The sequence below is a fragment of the Mytilus trossulus genome, chromosome 4 (genome assembly GCF_036588685.1).
Source record: "Mytilus trossulus isolate FHL-02 chromosome 4, PNRI_Mtr1.1.1.hap1, whole genome shotgun sequence".
NCBI lineage: Eukaryota > Metazoa > Mollusca > Bivalvia > Mytilida > Mytilidae > Mytilus > Mytilus trossulus.
This window is the reverse complement of record NC_086376.1, coordinates 59430322-59449168: the sequence shown is the minus strand read 5'-3', so window position 1 is coordinate 59449168 and position 18847 is coordinate 59430322. Positions and strand designations below refer to the sequence as shown.

At 30.7% G+C, this 18847-nt stretch overlaps 2 protein-coding genes across 2 annotated transcripts; one reads left to right on the top strand and one right to left on the bottom strand.

Annotated features, from left to right (window-relative positions):
• Positions 1-5408: 5408 nt before the first annotated feature.
• Positions 5409-6371, bottom strand: LOC134716703 (protein PFC0760c-like). The gene has a single exon (XM_063579708.1). The coding sequence runs from the start codon at positions 6369-6371 to the stop codon at positions 5409-5411; it is 963 nt and encodes a 320-aa protein (XP_063435778.1).
• A 1394-nt stretch (positions 6372-7765) lies between these two features.
• Positions 7766-18638, top strand: LOC134716702 (uncharacterized). The gene is made up of 5 exons (XM_063579707.1): positions 7766-7865; positions 8162-8254; positions 11966-12046; positions 14710-14883; positions 18159-18638. Exons 1-5 carry the CDS (start codon positions 7766-7768, stop codon positions 18371-18373), a joined length of 663 nt encoding a protein of 220 aa, XP_063435777.1. The 3' UTR covers positions 18374-18638.
• Positions 18639-18847: the final 209 nt, after the last annotated feature.

The following is an 18847-nucleotide window of genomic DNA, read 5'->3' as shown; positions in this document are numbered from 1 at the left end:
AGATGGTTTCAAAAGAAAATTGGAAAGTATGATCTACGACAGAAGTTTATTATGGATGTCAAGCGATGTCAATACCGCATACTAAGTACTATATTCGGGTACTGATTTTCCTGGTATCAAATCATTTGTTTCAAGAAAACTGATAAGATAAGAAAGAAAAAAAGACTAAAGATAAACTACAACTATTGCGTAAAGTTTAAGTTCACATTAAAACGATAGGGCGCTCATCCATGAGAATTTATTTTAATAGTACAAGATTAGTGGAATTTCATTTGAACTTATACTACTTCTTACAAGTTACAAGGTTGATGACATATTTGCCTATTTGCCCTTTTCTCTTGTATATAGTAGGCACTCATTTTTTGTTACCATTGAAATCACTTTACTTAGGGCGCTACGGATGCACGAAATTAATGCTATATTTTCATTGTGTTTTGTTTTTTTATAGCATATATATCTTGGAAAATTTATGTATTAATTAAAAGTATACTATGTTATTGATATTCGTAACATTTCCATTTCCGTTTTGTGCTTTTTAAAGATTTTTGTCAACATAGATGTTTTAATGCATTTGACATTTTTCAACAATCGATTTTCTTTCAATACAATATTTTTTTCTTTCCCGTCGGTCTTATTTGAAAGTATGCGAGTTTACTAGATCGCTAAAACGTGTTTTATATTAACTAAGACATCAATAAGAGAACCAACATCAATGAAAACAGTGAATCCTTTACTCGTAAAATAATAAATTGTGTACTGGTATTTTGTACATATCAATCGAGGGTTGTCCGGTAACTTTTAATAATCTAGCATTCTGATATAAAAAAAATAATCTGGCACCATTTTAACAGTGCAGTACAAACAGTATATACATTGTATGTAAAAATTATAAACCCTGGTTTTAATTCTCTTAGAAGTTTATGTTGAAGTCTAGATAATAAAATCGGTCAACATGAACTTGAAAATGACGCCCGTCAATAAAAGAAAAAATACCGGATTATCAAATTTCAAGAAAGTTTTGTTTTATTTTGAGAAACACATTTTGTATTCGAATGGTATATTTCTGTTACTTTTAAGTTGTTACAGACTTATAACAAACGTTTTGAGGTAAAGATAAAGGCAAAAATAGTATAATGCTGTTCAAAAGTCATAAATCGGTTAAACGAAATCTAATTCTGGTTTCAAACTAAAACAGAGGGAAACACATCAAATATAAGAAGAAACAAAGGAACAACAGGAACACTTTAATGCAACAAAACCAACCGTCAACAATCATAGAAACGAACTAATGGAGAATAACTGCCATATTTATGACTTGGTAAAGGATATCTTAAGATAAAATGGTGGGTTCAACCTAGTTTCATGGGTAGTCAAATCTCCCGCTTTATGACAATCTTACAAGTATCGCTGTAACACTTTGTGTCAAAAAACATCATATACAAACACAACCACATTCATTACAATAGAAAGCTCAAACACATAATATAAAAGTCGACAAAACATGCAAACTGCAGAACAACAACGATCATATAACATCAACGACAAACAACACAGTGAAAAAACGACCATACTTGTTTCTACAGTATTGATTAAAATTTGAATAACATTTTTTTTTAAATTGTCGGGTCTCATATTTAAGCATATTTTTAGGTATTTGAAAACCAATTATTTAAAGAAAGATTTGCATTCATCACAGCTTTCATTGATTGGACTATATACCTAAGACAATTCATTGTAACAAAACAAAACTAGTCATATAACATGTATAGGCCTAAGACTGTCAAATGAGGTTATAAATTATTTGCGATGCAAATACTAAACTTTACAATATAGATAAATATCTGTTTTCAATGAATTCAAAATAGTAATATCTATTCAATTTCACAAATACGTACTGAATAAGCATCATGTAAATCTTTAAATACAGAAACATGAAATTTACAGTTTTAACCAAGGGAAAAATAATGAATATACTGAAACTGATTATACTAGCAAGGGAGACAACTACATATATACTTTCATATTTAGTCAACGTGCATCACTATGCACTATCTTTAGATTAGGCGGCAAAGAGGAATGATTTTGTTCAATACAATGACTGTACCTATCGTAACAAATAGATGTTAACAACAGAATCAAAGGTGGAATGAAGCAAAGAATGGCAGTCCATTCAAGATAATGGTATGTGTCTATTGAAAATGAATTGTGATTGCCTTGTGCATTTCAACTTCTTGTAAGAATATAGAGTTATTGTTTTTAAACCTAGTGGCAGGTAGAAATGCTACTATACACCAGACTTTTGGTGGTTTTTTTTTTTTTAGATTTGTCATGACATTGGAAGTATGTCTTCGATTCTTCCGCATCTTTACCTCTACGGAAATCTATAATCTATTTTAAAGTATATTTTTCTGTTATTTCCTCGCGTACATTTCCTTAAAACTCAATGTTATAGCAGATAATTGTTTCACAAGTGTCGGAACTCATTGATATATTGCCAATCGTTTGTTAAAATAAAAGTTTTTGTTAAATTGTGCTATAAGGGTATTTGACAACAGTATTATAAACCAGTGCACTTAGTATTTCGACCATGACCGTAACAATATTGCAGACTTTTGCCACTTTTTTGTTTCTAAAGCAGCATAGAAATGTCAACGTTTGACATCAGAAAAGATACATATAAAATAAATATATATCTTTATTTAGATGAGATAGTTGTTTACCCAATAAACCTGAATAGTACAAACACACCAGGATATTATTTCCTGCGTTTAATGAATAAAGTTTTATCGATCCCTGTAAATGTCGAGAACGTGAAAATCAAGCATGAACTGAAACGTTTGAAAAAAAACATAAAGAACATTCATATTAATACAGAATTGATATCAAAGAAATGTATAATGCAGATAAAGTTTTTTTCAGTGTATCTTCCCTAAACCAACCCAAAGATACAAAACTTATAGTTTCACGCATATGTCGCACGTTTTGTATGTATAAAACTCATCAGTTGAGCCCAAATCAAACAAACTGGAAAACTAGAACGTGACAAAACATTTTTTTTACGACTGTTTTGTAAAATCTTACTTTTGCATACATTAATATCATTAAAATATGATTCAGCACATGTCGCAAGTGCATCCCTGAAGCGCTCTGAAAAATGTATTGATCAATATTTCATATCCGTGAAATAGATTGAAAAAAAGAATTTTCCAACATATACATAACATTCATTTCTAATCAAATATGGAAATAATTTGTTTGTTAAGTATTTTTCTTATATGAAAGGTTAAGCTCATTAGGAAATATTTTCAATATCTGATATTGAACAAAAGTATACATATTGAGTTGATGCTCTTTCACAGCCTAAAACAATAAGCGTGTACTTTCAAATTTTATAGATTAAGCTTCATTTGCATAGAAATAATAAATCTAACGGGACATCGAAAAATACTTAACATGTCAGCCTGTAATTAAATCGATCCGCGAGGTAACAAAGTGTTTTATTCCATTGTTTGTTCAACATGTATTAGATTGAAATATTCATACTCTTACCATTTATAGTATCAAGTACTGGTATATTAAAATTAAAATTGCATACATGAAACGCCCATTTGAAACATCAATTTTGAAAATATTGTGCAACAAAAAAAATCCGTATCTAACGAATTTTAATAGTCGTATTAACAGGGATTATCTTCGATTTTTTTTCTTTCAGAATAACAATTTATAGAGGTTTTCTTTATAACTGTTCTGCAGTAGTTTCTGAAATCAGCGGAGTGTATTTTAAATTTGAATCAATACCAGGCACAGATATTTGAGCTTGATTATTAAGTTTTATAACATGATTACGGTTCGTAAATTAGAAAAAAAATTGAAACGATCTAGAGCTTGTGTTTCTGACCAAAGAATCATACATTAAGTTGTTCAGTTGATTATAAGTTGTATAACTGCTCTTCGTAAATGATGATGTGAAGGGTAAAACAGCACTTTTTCAATTCTATAGATATATATTTATATAATATAACACAAATGTGTTTAGAAAAGGAAACACTATTCATAAAGTAATGAAAAAAAAAGGTAAAGAATTTTTAAGCGCATGACAGGCGAATCTTTAATATTATGTGTAAGTTACGCTTGAAAATTGTTTTTACAATGAGAAGACTATCACGACAATTTGTCTCTGAATCAACGTGTTAGTACTTGCAAAATTCATGAACGTCAAACGAAAAATCAATATCTGAGATTCCGAAGAGGTAAACAACATCAACGCATCTTTCTAGCGAGAAAAGAACGTAAATGTTTCAGTTCTTATACATCCATGGCTTTCAAATATTCAGCTTTGATCGTCCAAACTGAAAGAAAATCTCTAGAAAATCTGCAAAAGAAAACAGATTGTAGTCACAATGATGTACATAATGTGTTTGTGAGATGAGTCAAATACTCATAAAAACTACATGTAATGACTTCTGGACATCTCTTATAAATAATTATTCACTTTAAACCCTTCCATATTACGGAGTGAAAATTAGACAACTTGTTTTGAAGTATATAATGTTTTAGGAAAGGTAATAGTAATACTCAATTTTTAAGGATTATGTCAGAAAACACCGCAGATAATGACTCAAGCAACATCATGTTTGTGTGTTTATCACATTACATAAACTGCTTGTTAAATGAATTAGGTATTGATAATTCACTCGAAATCTCAACATATATCCCCACGACACTAACCAAAGAGGAAATCCTGGATAATCATAGGTCTGTCCAATGTTCCTTCAAAATTTCAACCACAGATAAGGAACTGGATTTTCAATCACTGTATTAAATACCTTAACTTCATCAGTGTCCTTACAAACAACGGTATATTGCTGGCTCTACGAAGCACCCATGAAATCTTTTTTTATATCTGAACTTTTTTTTTTTTTTTTTTTTTATTCAATCATATTTACACACTATACAATTATTACATGTATTCATCTATTATAATATCACAGTTTGAAGATATTCCCTACAATACCATATATAGATATATTCGTACTTTATATATTGCAGCATTTTGAAAATTTCCTTTTGTTTTTGTTTTTGATGTTGATGTTATTAGGTTTTTTTCATAAAATTAAAATCTGAATTGTCAGAATGTCTAAATCCAATCAAAAATAATAATTCTTATTCATATTTTATACAACATCCCTATTAGTTAAAACAAATATGCTTATATGAAAAAAAAAAAAAAAAATTGCATGTATGTGGATGGATTCCAATGCCTTCACACATTCAATTCTATTTTAGCATTGAAAGTTATTAACTCAAAGACTTGTTGGTTTAAATTGAACATAAAATTAATTTTTTCAAGTCATGGAATAATCAAGTTTTTAAAAACAATAAAAAAATATTCTCATATACAAAATAAATCATTTCTTATGGACATAAAGTCTGTTATCAATTGCAAAAGTAGCAATCAATAAAAGTTTCTCATCAGTATCATCCGGACGAAATTCATAGTTTCTTACATCTTGAAAATCATGTTCGACGTTTTGCTTAAATGTGTAATAGTCAGAATCAGTTGGTAGAACTTCTTCTACTTTGTCACGTCCCCGGTCATATTTTATAAGTTTCTCGTTCCCTTTTATTTTCGCAATAAATTTATCGGGCGACATTCTACTTTTCTTTATCACCGCTTTCGAAATGATTTCATCAACAGTAACTCGTTTTTCAACATCATCCTCATCATCCTCATCATCCTCATCATCATCATCATCATCCTCATCACCGTCATCATCATCATCATCATCTTCACTATCATCATCACTATCATCATCACTATCATCATCCGATTCATCAGACTGCTCTTGTTTATCATTTTGAGTTGACATTATTGTGTCATTATTCTCTGTGTTCATAGTTTCAACTAACCGATGTTCATTAGTTTCTGATAATTTAGCACATTCTGTAACTTTGTTTATTTTCTCAACATCAACTTTTTTGAAATGAGTGTTTGAAAGTTGTGTTTTGTTCTCCTGTAATTCAAGTGTACATTTATCTATTACAGTGTCTGTTTCTGTGCTCCTTACATTTGTATTTTCGATCTCCATCAATTGATCATCTAAAATTTCAACAGTTCCTTGAACAATCCTTTTATGTATTCTAAGATTGTCATCTGTATTTGTAAATTTTTCTATATAATTTTCCATTCTTTTGTTATTACGGCGTTCCGTAGATTTTGACTTACGTCTACTTTGTTTACTCTCACTTTGTCCAAACATTATAGATATTCTTGCTTTACTTTCATCCCCGTGTATTGTGAATGATATATTGTTAAATATGTTACAGGCATTTTCTATTGAATTCACCAAATAAACAGGTAATTTATCCATTTTCGATAATGATGGTCTAGGTTAATATCTAGGTCGATGGCAAAGTTGTGAACATTCAGCTTAAAACTTGTCTTTTTCAAACCGGGAGATTACAGTTTTCAACAACGAAACATTACTTACTTTAAACGAGTAAGTCCTTCATCCAAACATGGATACGAATTCTGGAAATCCAAAGAATCCTACATATATTGGAGATTTTTTTTCTTTGTTGAAATTAACGTCCTTGTTATTCAAAGGTGCGTTCGAATGCACCCATGAAATCTTTAAATAATTTATTTACATACATTTTGCAGCAATCAAATAAAGGAAACAGTAGTATACCGCTGTTCAAAACTCATAAATCCATGGACAAAAAACAAAATCGGGGTAACAAACTAAAACCAAGGGAAACGCATTAAATATAAGAGGAGAACAATTACACAACACCGAAACGCAACACACACAGAAACGGACCAAGCATCAGACAAAATACCACGAGAATAACAAATATAACATCAAAACCAAATACATGAATTTGGGATAGACAAGTACCGTGTCACGTCTTATCTTAATATCTCAAAAATAAGAGAAAACAAACGACACAACATTAAAATGCAACACACACAGAAACGAACAATAATATAACAATGGCCATCTTCCTGACTTGGTACAGGACATTTTTAAAAATGGTGGGTTGAACCTGGTTTTGTGGAATGCCAAACCTCGCACTTTTATGGCAAAGTCAAATATAACATTGAAATGACAACATAATATTACATGACTACAATATAAATAAATAGGAGAACATATTAGACAAAGATAAACATGATTAATAGATAAAAAAAGCATCAGGTTTAAAACTCAATACGCCAAAAAACGCGCCTCGTCCACACAAGACTCACCAGTGACGCCTAGATATAAAAGATCGAAAGTAAAAAAAAGTACAAAGTTGTACAGCACTGAAGATCAAAAGTTGAAAAGGTTGTGCCAAATATGGCATTGTTTTTATGCCCGGGATAAGAACATCCTTATTATATAGAACAATTCATGCTATTGCAAACAGTAAATTTTATCAAATGAATATGAAAGAGATATACATAATGAAACTGAAGTATTAACTAATTACAGAAAACTAAACCCGAATACATAATACACAGAATATACACACCCGAATCAGTCCAGGCGTCAACGCAATAAAAAAAATGACGTCACATACGATGGCGAAAAGGCACAAACGTTATGCCACATTTGAATTTATGAAATTTAGAAACAGCATGACGTCACATATGAAAAACTTTCATTCAAAAGTAAGATAGAATTAGGATTGATTTAAGATTATATTAGAACTAAACACTGAAGCCGGGCTTCAAATAAAATGCGAAACTGCCTTTTCACGATATAGGGATGTGAATCCGATGTCGATACTGAAAAAATCTAAAGATATTTTAGAGAACATACAATCTAAGACTCCTTCCTCTGACGATAGTATAAAACATTTGACTTCATTGTACGCAGGTATTCTCAATTCCAGACAAATTGGAAAAGTTGGTATTGCTTTGTTTCAAAGAAGAGTTATTGAATATGCGTTTCACGCATGAAAGCGGATATATTCCTTATATCTTAAATACAATGCCTTACACTTTCTACGGAAATATGACAAACCGAATTTGACCTGATACCGTGTGTGTACTTACATGAGCAACACGGCGGGTGCCAAATGAAGAGCCAGATTTGCTTACATTAAAATTTGTGAAATCAATATATATCTATAACTTACGGGAAATTTCAATTATTGTTTAAAATCATTGCAGAAACAAGCCAAACAGAGTTGTTGTCTACATCACCCGTGGACGTAACATTCATTGGAGCAACACACAAGGTGACCAGTATTTCTCCAAGCAGAGGTATATATTCCATAGAATATTCAATACTTGAAAAAAAAGTAAAAACACAAAAATACTGAACTCCGAGGTACAGCCCGTAACAGAGTAGTGATCGAATTCGCGTTTCTTTACCGTCAGAATAAATTACATTATCGACAAAATTATTTTAGAAGTGACATAATTTAATTTTCTTCATCGACAAACTATTTGATGTCCAACATGTAAGTTTTAATTCATTGTTTGAGTCGAAGTTTTTATACACTGACAGTAAAACATTATTTATAATCAACCTTTGTCATTGGCATTTTCATTATAACCGTTCAAGTTTATGTTGCTCAATGTAGATATTATATACTGCTTGCACTGTGAATATTTATGGAATTCAACGCTGTAATAGTTTTTCTTTTGTTTGATCCAGAATACCCCATATCTTTTCTTTTTCATACCTATCTGTTTATTATGTTCTCGGGATTATGTCAATCATACATTGTTGCAATACCGACATGCTTGTTCTTTGTCACAGACATTTCTTCAAATCGAAGTAAAAAATACAATTGTACCCTTTAACATTTGAAATGTTGAAGACAAACTTGCTCTATATCTTAAGTTATTGACGAATATTTGAAATTTAAACCTCTATGAGATGTGATGTACGGCATTTCATTTTATCATTGGTAATGATCCATATCTGACAGAGAAGAAATATTCATAATTCTCAGAAAGTTTTCGTAAATATTGTTAGATACCACTAATCGTTCCAACAATCAAGACAACAGAGACAAACGGGGGAAAAATATGAAAATGAAAAGATATGAATTCAGTGTGAGCATGTTCAGGGAGACGGCACTCAATTTATCAAAAAGTATTGATGTTTTAAGATGTCCACATGTTTTCTACAAGGACAGAATTCAAAACCTTGAATATGAAAGCCTCGAAATCCATGTTACTTTTTCTGTGCGGTAGTTATATCTACAAAATCCAATCATGTACACGACATATAATACATGTATATTCATACATGCATATTTATATATTCGGAATTTATTTTTGATTCCAAACAGAATTATAAGGTTATGTAAAAGTGATCACTGCACAATTGTAGATTGTCTTCCTAAAGACCAGCAAAAATAAATGGCACAAGTTCACGTAGCCATAAAAAAAGTCGTATCATTTACGTTATCGAACCAAAATCAGAAATACGGAATATTTTATGTGAATGGTTAGTAAATCCGTTTCCCCTACATGTTTTAAAAGTCAAAGAAAAATGTTTTCCCTGATACAAACGTTTTAAGAACCAGCTTTGTGTAACCTATAGACAAATTCGACTGTGTATAAGGAAGTCATTATATTTACTCTGATTTGAAATTATCTTTTAGAACTTTTTTTAGTAATTGAGAACCTATGTTCTTTATGGGTTATAGGTGAAATGTTGCATGATCCCTTAAAATGACAGCAAGCGGAGTTTTCCGGACGATTTTCATTTGTACACTGCTAAAAACTTCAGGTCCTGGCCATGGTATATTTTGGAGAATTTGTTTTACTGATTTTTACTAAAAAATTCTCTGTGTGTGTCATTGATGGAAATAGTTTTGCTTGTTATTTTGTCATATTAAACAAAATTCTCAACAAAATTTTCCCATTTAAACTGTACTAGAAAAAAGTTTGGCATGTGAAACGGACGAAGACATTTTCTAACAGAAGTAAAAATACCAGTCCTCCCTTTTGTGTTTACATATGAGAAAACCTTTCAAAGTTATTGATTGAACTCAAATCCATCACACATACGGTACACATTGTAGTCCGAAAAAATAAAGGACTTTGAACATTCCTATCAAACACCTTTTTAATTGTTTACCAGTATATTTCTTTTAGTTTTGGGTAAAATTGTAAAGGAAATAATACTTTCAAGACGTCCTCCATAAATCTTTTTTTCTGTTCTGACTTTGAAGAAATGACTACTTTTCGCCAAATCGAAATGGTGGATGCACATTTTTTGATTCATATCATTAGAGTTATTTTCAATATTATCGGTATTTAACTTGCTCATCGACGCATGAAAGTTTGTCAGCATTGTCAATCTTTTTAACGTTAAAGTACCAATAGTTCGGTCACTCCTCAATTAAGTTTGTCGATAACGTAGCTAATTTTGACGGTAAAGAAACAGCAATTCGATCACTTCTCTGTTACGGGCTGTAAATTCAAAACGGAAAGTCTCTAAACAAATGGCAAAATCAAAAGTTCAATAACATCAACGAATGGATATTAATGAAAACATCCTTCATTTATTCGGATTAAATTTCACACAACTGAAAATACTTATCAAATTATAGTTAAGATGAATATAGCAAAACGCTATCATATCATTACCAGGCTAACAGTGCCAAACATATACGCACGCTTGAAGTCAAATGATTTAGATCGATAACGTGTATTCAAGGGAGTGTGAGTAGCATTTGAACATATTCAAAACACTTAAAAAACGTTCTATTCATAAAAAGAGTGGTAGAAGTTGACAACTCTATGCTGGTGTATATGACCGAAAATTTAATCAGATAGGCTTCATCGCTGTATCATAACTGTTGGTTATTCTATTCTCTTGACCAATTAGAATTGCCTCAAACAATACGCTTGTATTTACTGATGCTAATGTAAATCTACGTTTACATATGTCTTTGTACTTTTTTATGCAGACAATAGTTTAAGCATAACCGCTCAACATATGGTATTAGGTTACTGCGGCAAACATTTAATGGTCAAATTTCGTATGTGTACTATAGATGGTGTCTATGAATATAGTAGCTAAGTTTGAAAATCGACGGACGTCTTAATATTGATAATTCAGACTTTTTGATGATGTGTAGACATACACGATCGTTTAAAACTTAACTATTTACCAGTGCTTTATGTCTAAATTCGTTTGTTGTGATCGCGTTGTAAGTTTATTTTTGACTAACTAGTTTTGATATATTCCTAGTGTATCTTTCTTTGCTTTTTTGAAGTTGTTTTGATAAACACATTGCAAGCAAAATTTCTTATCCAGTTAAAAATTGTTTTTTCAAAACTGAAAAATATGAACACATTACAGTTCAAACTCTCGTATGCATATTTTACTTTAGATATATTTATTTATTTTGCTATTCAATTCATGTTTGTTAAATTCATATCGCTCCTCAAATATTAAAGCACTTTTTATCGTGCGGTTATTTTGGTTCTAGAGTTTTTGAAGATTTAATATTTAAAACATTTTACACAGTGTTTTTTTTCTCTATTTATCTCAATTTTCCTTTATAATTTGATTTTCCATCTATCTCCAATCGAGACCCACCGATGAATATTTTATAAACGATGTGCATGTTACCTGTGTAGTTATAACCCTCTATGTGGTCTAAGTGACATTTTTGGAAAAATACTTATAAGAAAGAACATTTCCGATAAGATTCAAATTTTCTCATTGCTTTCTCAACTTTCTCCTTAAAGTTTTGAAAGCACTAGAGAGGTTCCAAACATTCGAAAGTTTAACAAGACGGTTTAAATGAACAGTTGGTCTTGACTGATGGCACAATAGAGTTATATGCATTGAATCAAGATGAAAGATGTGTTACTCTATTATGAAAGAGGTACAATTCTTATATAATTTGATATTGTTGCTGGCAATAAATCATATTGACAACTTGTTACTCAATACTTGTGCAATAAGCACTCTTCTTATTACACAAATATATTTCATTGTAGAAACCAGTCGGGCAGAGTTATTGTCTACTTCTTCAGCAGATGTAACAACCATTGGACTAACTAACCCTGTGACTATTGAAGGTAACTAACTTCTATCATTATATATATTTCAAAACGTATTCGATAAATATTCAAGAACAATAATATTACCGTGTATGATAATCAGATAAAAACACACTAAGCACGATCGAAATAAAATAATATTCAGTTACAGAAAAAAACCTCATTCCCAATAAAGTCTGAATCGAAAGAGAAAAATGATAACTCATTTGAAAAGCCAAGTCAATGATTTTGTTTGACATATGGAAGTTTTATTTTTTGTGGAACCAAAACACTAGGTGTTTCAAGCTTCAATTGTTATACATTCGTTTGATGTGTTCGAACTTTTGATTTTGCCATTTGATAAGGGACTTCCGTTTGAATTTCCTCTGAGTTCAGTAATTTTATGATTTTACTGTTTTGTTAGAGGTGCATCTGGAATAAAATTCAATATGAACATTTGGGAACATGATGGAAATAAAAATATAGATATTATTCTATCATTTAAAACAATTTGAAGCCGTGTGTTATTCCGGACCAATAAACTCGTTACTTAATCGTCTTTTTCGATGTCAGTGGGAGTTCTATTATGATGTGGTTATGTCTACCTAATCATAATATTATGATAGAAAAAGATATAAAGGAAATGGTTCAGAGCGTTTAGCAAGAGTGTCCTGAAGAGTCTTTATGATCTTTATTTAAAGCAAGAACACTGTTTTGTCATTACATTCATATTTGTTACAATAACGTCACTCCTGGAATTTTGTCAAAGATGTTCCATTCACATTCCATTTCTAGTAAGTGACAACTGCAAAATAGAATATTATTCTAAGTAAATAAAGGCAACAGTAGTATACCGCTGTTCGAAAAAGATAAATCGGTTGAGAAAAAACAAATTCGAGTTACAATCTAACACTGAGGGAGACTCATCAAACATAAGACGAGAACACTGACACAACAGAAATACTAAAATGCAACACACACAGAAACGAACTATCAGATAACAAATGCTATATTTTAATGTACAAAACGGCGACTATAGTTAACCATTGTTCAAATGTTGAATTTCGATTGAGAACTTACAAATCAAGGTTACAAACAAATACTGAAGGAATCGCATAATCTTCAAAAGATGTAAGACCAGGAGAGATGTCAGGGTAGGTGTCACCTTGTATGCATGCATGTTACGCATTAGGCTTTTTGAAGTTCATTCAATTTCCATATATTTCATTTGTAAATTAAGTTGCCTTAATGATGTTTGCTCCTCTACTTTCTGAATTTTTGCCAGATTTTGGGAATCCTCTGGTTTTATATATGTATTAACACTAACCCTAGGCTACTTTTCTTTTCATATTTTTATTACATCTATAATACTAAAATAACGAGGTCCAATTTGTCAGCCGTCATCACGTTAAAACGACGAATACAAGAATTCAACTTTATTTATAACTAATATAGTACAAAGGTGTAGATTAAAAACTACACCACTCAAGGCTCTTTTGTTTTCCATGTAATTAATATTGCCAATAATTAAGAAGTTCCTGGTCGAGTCCGATACCCATATCAATAGTATATTCACCTGTTACCAATAACCTTATTTACACCACCAAACGGTGTATTCAGGAGTTACATGCTATATACACGGGTCATAATCACAGGGTTGACACTACTAAATTGTCAAATTATTACCTATTGTAGTATTTTAATCAGTAAGACTTTCTACGTTAACAATACCAATACTAAAAATCTGGACTAAAAATAAGGCGTATAGGTACAGTTTTCAATTTTTTAGCGGCCATGACGTAAGACAGTGAATCAAAGAATTCAACTTTATTTATAACTAATATAGGACAATGCTGTTGATTAAAAAATACTCCATTCCAGGACTTTTTGTTTTCCAAATAAATAATATTACCAATAATTGATAAGTTCCAGTTCGACGGGTTCAAACAGAAAGATTTGAAAGCAGAGAAAACTGTGTACCTCATAATATGCATGACTTTATCAGATGACAATACTAATACTAAGGCTTGCGCATAGTTATATACTTTAATTCAGTCACGGACCCGTGATATCACGGGTGTGTTCTAGTATTATTTAAAAAGCCATATTTCAAAATCGTATGCAATCCTTGCTATTTTTCCATAGTTTTTTAAACAAAAAAGGTGCCAATGTTAGGTGAAAGACAAATATAGAGAGAAACATTTCCCACCAAATTTCCAACGGTTAATATCTCGAAAACAAGCACACGAACCCTCCATTTTCTGCTTTTTGAGTTTCTTTATTCATATACTTTCAATTCATTACGTTCTTTTTTTAAAAAGCTTGTTATTTTTAAACAGGGTAGCGAACATTCTTAAGAAATTAAGCAGATTTGCAAATCGTTAAATTATAGCTGCCTTATTAATCAATCGAAGTAGTAGATGAACAACTTTCATCGAGAGGTTCCAGTATTACTGTTATTCTTCCACACTCACATTATCTGCGTAAACATTTTTTCTAAAATTAAGTCTTCCATATTGGTATTGGATTGAAATCTCGTTACACAAAAGCACAAGCGATAAATATTCGTCAGTAAAATTAAATGATAAATATGTAGCAACACAATTACTAGTTTACCACTCTCTTGGTTCAAGAAAGATTTTATATAGAGATACAATATTGATCAATTTGAAACACATGGGCATGTGATTTTTTTTCTTCAGATCTCTGTAATACAGCAACAGGATATACCTATGACACAAGCATGGACATTTGTTACAAAGCTGTTGTAATTTTGAGATATTATACACAAGCTAAGGAACAATGTGTTTCAGACGGTGCACATCTCCTACTTATTCATTCTTCGGATGTGTACGGATGGGCTATGAATCTAATGGGTATGATTTCACTAGTGTTTATTGAATGTCAAACCTTACATAGAGCCGTTAAAATGTCTTCGGACTTTAGACGCCTGGAATTTAAAAATAGATTTTTCAAGTTTTTACAGCACTGTGTCGATACCGCTGTTGGTTAACTATTAGTATCAGAGATTATCATTTATTTAGATCAAAAGTAAAAAATTCGGTACTGACATGATTGAAAACAGACCTTTAGTCGGTAGTCGTTTCGTGATTTAAGAATTCATTAAAAAATTGAGGTTTCAATTTCTAAAAGAATATTGCTATTATGTCCAGGTCCGTTCGGTCAAATAGCTCATCTTCTGTATAGGTTCTTTGATTTCAAATATTCGTCATTGAGCTTATTCGATGAAGGTTAATCCAGAACAGTATTTCGAACATGTGAACTTTGTAAAGTGTTGTTTTATTTTTATTGCCCATATTAACAATTCATATAACATAAATATACCCTTTTAAAGTAAATAAGTGAAAAATGGATACCACTCGACTCGATCCTGATTTTCCATGTCGTAAGAAAACCATTTAGTTCCAGTTATCAATAACATATTTTCTATAGTTTCGTTGTTGATGCAGAATTTAGCGATAAATAGATCAGTTTGAGAAAATATTTATCAGTTTCATTATTTATGATTCATTTCCTTTCATTGCAATAAAAATAAATATCAGCGTTTATTTTTGGTTATCCAATATATAACCAAAATTAGTGCTGATATTTATTTGTAACAAACCAGTCGAAAAATAAATGAGCAAACACAAATTTCAGGAAAGGTAAACACACGTTCAATAACAACTTTACAGTAATAATCCTATGTACAAAATTGAAATCTTCATACGGCAGCGCCTAATGGTGAAGATGCTAGCACTATCTTTTAGTATAACCTTTCACATAAATGATGTCCTTTCACTAAATGGCAGTTTGTTGACATTTGTTCACGCATCTGTCCCATTGAAATTCACATAGAAGATACAACCTGTACAGTTAAGTCATCCTCTAAGCCTTATTTGTAGTAAGCTTTGAATTTTCATTTTTTTGGGTCTCCGAGCATCACATAAGAGACATTTATTATCAAGTATCCTTCTGGTACAATAACAAACTAGCACCGTTGATGTTATTGTTGACTTACATGTACCTCTTGAAATTGACAATAAGGATAGGTTAAGAAAAAACTGTGCTACAAAAAAAAATCTTTTCAGCTTCCCAATTGTGAAATTGCCATTTCTTTGTAATAACAGTTAAGAAGGAACTGCATATGGAGTATATATATATCCCAGTTAATTATATCCTCGTATAAGATGTGATTATTATACGACATTTCATAGCTTGCATTTCCTATTATGATTTCTTTTAACAAAATGATGCTCTTTACACGAAAGCTATTGAACCAATAGTTCCAAGTTGTGAAGTTTAAATGATCCCTCTGAAAATTTGACGGATGCTATCATGGAGTGTCTTACTGTTATAAAATATCAGTTTAGTCTTTAACGACGGATATCTTACCAATCGTCGTGAGATAATTCATGGGTGCAACATTTTCTTAGTTTTTCTAAGCACATGAAATCACTCCGGTTTCAGTTTTTGGTTCGTGTTGGTCTTTCTTAGAATTTGCTCTGTTTCGATTTTGTCCCTTCGTAGATTGTCAGTTATTTTTGCCAATTTTAATGCATTGCTTCGATCATTTCCTTATGTAGAAAAGAGTGGATAAAAACTGGTTTTACAGCTAGCTCAACCAGAGATGGGTCCGATTACTTTCAATGTAATTGATTATATTACAATTACTTTGTCATTTGTACGATTAAATTAAATTAACGATTACATCATTTCTGAAAGTGTAGGATTAAATTAATGATTACATTTGCAAAGTAATCATGATTACATCTGATTACAATGTTTTTTTTAAAAAAGCACACATTTTGAATGATGTGAACAAATGATCATTTAATATACATTGTAACTACAGCAATTTTTAGAAAGGACTTTGTTTGATACATATAAAATGTTAACTGCAAACTTCGTCTATTTAATAAACCACAAAATTTCACTGTACATACATACATGAACATTGTGTCACTGGTTATCACCAATAACACTTTATCGTCATTGATCTCTGAATTATTTTGACTTCAATTGAATATAACTTTATAAAACGTATGCTGTTTGTCTTCTAACCTATTCCAGACTTTATATGTGTTTCAATGTGTAGGTTATAAAATTTAAAATATTATGAAATAAAGTTACCAGTTAAAAACTGTAAAATTTTAATGGAATTGTGATTCACATTGTAAACAAAATACAAGTACTAAAAATCATTGCATTTTACATGTCCAGTCCAAATACATACAAAAATTTGCTTATTTTAAACAAGATATGTGTCCAACTTTTGATTTAGTTTGTGCTAATCATTTTGCTAATTAGATAAGTTTTCACTTGTCTAATTAATCTTTTATCATATATATTGTCCTACAGCTATACTTATTTGGTAATTGCAATAAAAACAAACATTTATTGTTTTCCTACCCAATTCAAAGTTGACAAAAATCACAAAATTAGAAAAGATTATATTTCAGGGTTAGAGAAAAGTATAACTTGAAAATAACAGTTATTATCAAATAGATATATGTACATCATTAAATTGTGAATATATGTACAACATCTTTTAATAAAGGTATGTCTCTTCTTGTGTTAATGATGACTTTTCAATACTGTAACAGTTTATTTTTTACTGAAGTATACAAAAGAATTAACATGATTTATAAAGTAAACCAAACTATCTTAACATGTTGAATAACTATTAAAGAAGAATAACAAAAAGGTTCATTTATTGACATAAACACAGCTTAAGATTTTTTCATTGTAATCAGATTGTAATCATAAAGTAATCAGGATTACAGGGTATTTTGGGAAGTAATTGATTAAATTAAATTACATGTAAACAGATTTTTGGCTGATTAATGATAACAATGATTACTTGGAAAATTATAATCAATTACAGCTGATTAACGATTACAATTACAATTACCCCAAGTCTGAGCTCAACCTTTAACTCGTGTGACATTAAAAAAACAAACCATTATATTGACAACGAAAAAGTTTTCTTAGTAATCAAAAGCAACATAAAGTACGTTTAAATTGAATAATTTCATACGGACAAAATTTTATGTAAGTTTATCATATTTCTGACAGATTTTTTCCCAAATTTTCGATATTTGAAATTGTGTCAATCTGCATTAATAAAATAACTCTTTTCTCATTTCAGATTATTATGGAATGCTTCGTATTTTTTTCCAAGGTGAACGAGTCGACCAATACTCACCTTTCTTAGATGATGCAGGCAATACTCTAACATATTTCAACTGGAGTCCAGGGGAACCAGATGTTATCGGGAATTATTTACGAACGGACGGAACAACAAGACTAATGGAGGCATCTTCAGGAAACACCGAGTATTCTTACATTTGTCAGATATATTAGGTTTCACATGACAATCAGTTGCTTTTGAATCTAATGATATAGACGCTTAACAATACATAATTTCTACTTAATGATAAGTTTTCTGTACACTATCTTAATTCAGATGTTTATAAATTTTCAAATACCATAGAGACAATAACCCGACCAAAGAGCAGATAACAGCCGAAGGCAACCAATTTATTTTGATATCGTTCCAATAGTATCCTCTGTATCTTACCAAAATATGGCTATGATTAGCTTTTTAAATTTTTTTCCTACTGTTCAAAAATATCGGATGATTTAATGTGGATTAATTGTACATTTTTTTTAAGAATTGCCTTCAGCAAAACTATATTTTGGTTGTATGTGTCGTTAATTTGTTTTTCATTTACCAAGTTTACAAGAGAGTGATATTACGCAGGATTTACCATTGCTACCAGCAGTATCATAGGTGCGACAAATGAAAAATAACCTTCTTACCCTTTTATAAAGCTT

Excerpts from the sequence above, each read along its gene's own strand:
- LOC134716703 (XM_063579708.1), bottom strand. The coding sequence starts at position 6,371 with ATGGATAAATTACCTGTTTATTTGGTGAATTCAATAGAAAATGCCTGT.
- LOC134716702 (XM_063579707.1), top strand. The coding sequence starts at position 7,766 with ATGTCGATACTGAAAAAATCTAAAGATATTTTAGAGAACATACAATCT. Across the intron at positions 7,866-8,161 it reads TTTGACTTCATTGTACGCAG|AAACAAGCCAAACAGAGTTG; the intron begins GTATTCTCAATT and ends AAATCATTGCAG. Across the intron at positions 8,255-11,965 it reads CAGTATTTCTCCAAGCAGAG|AAACCAGTCGGGCAGAGTTA; the intron begins GTATATATTCCA and ends ATTTCATTGTAG.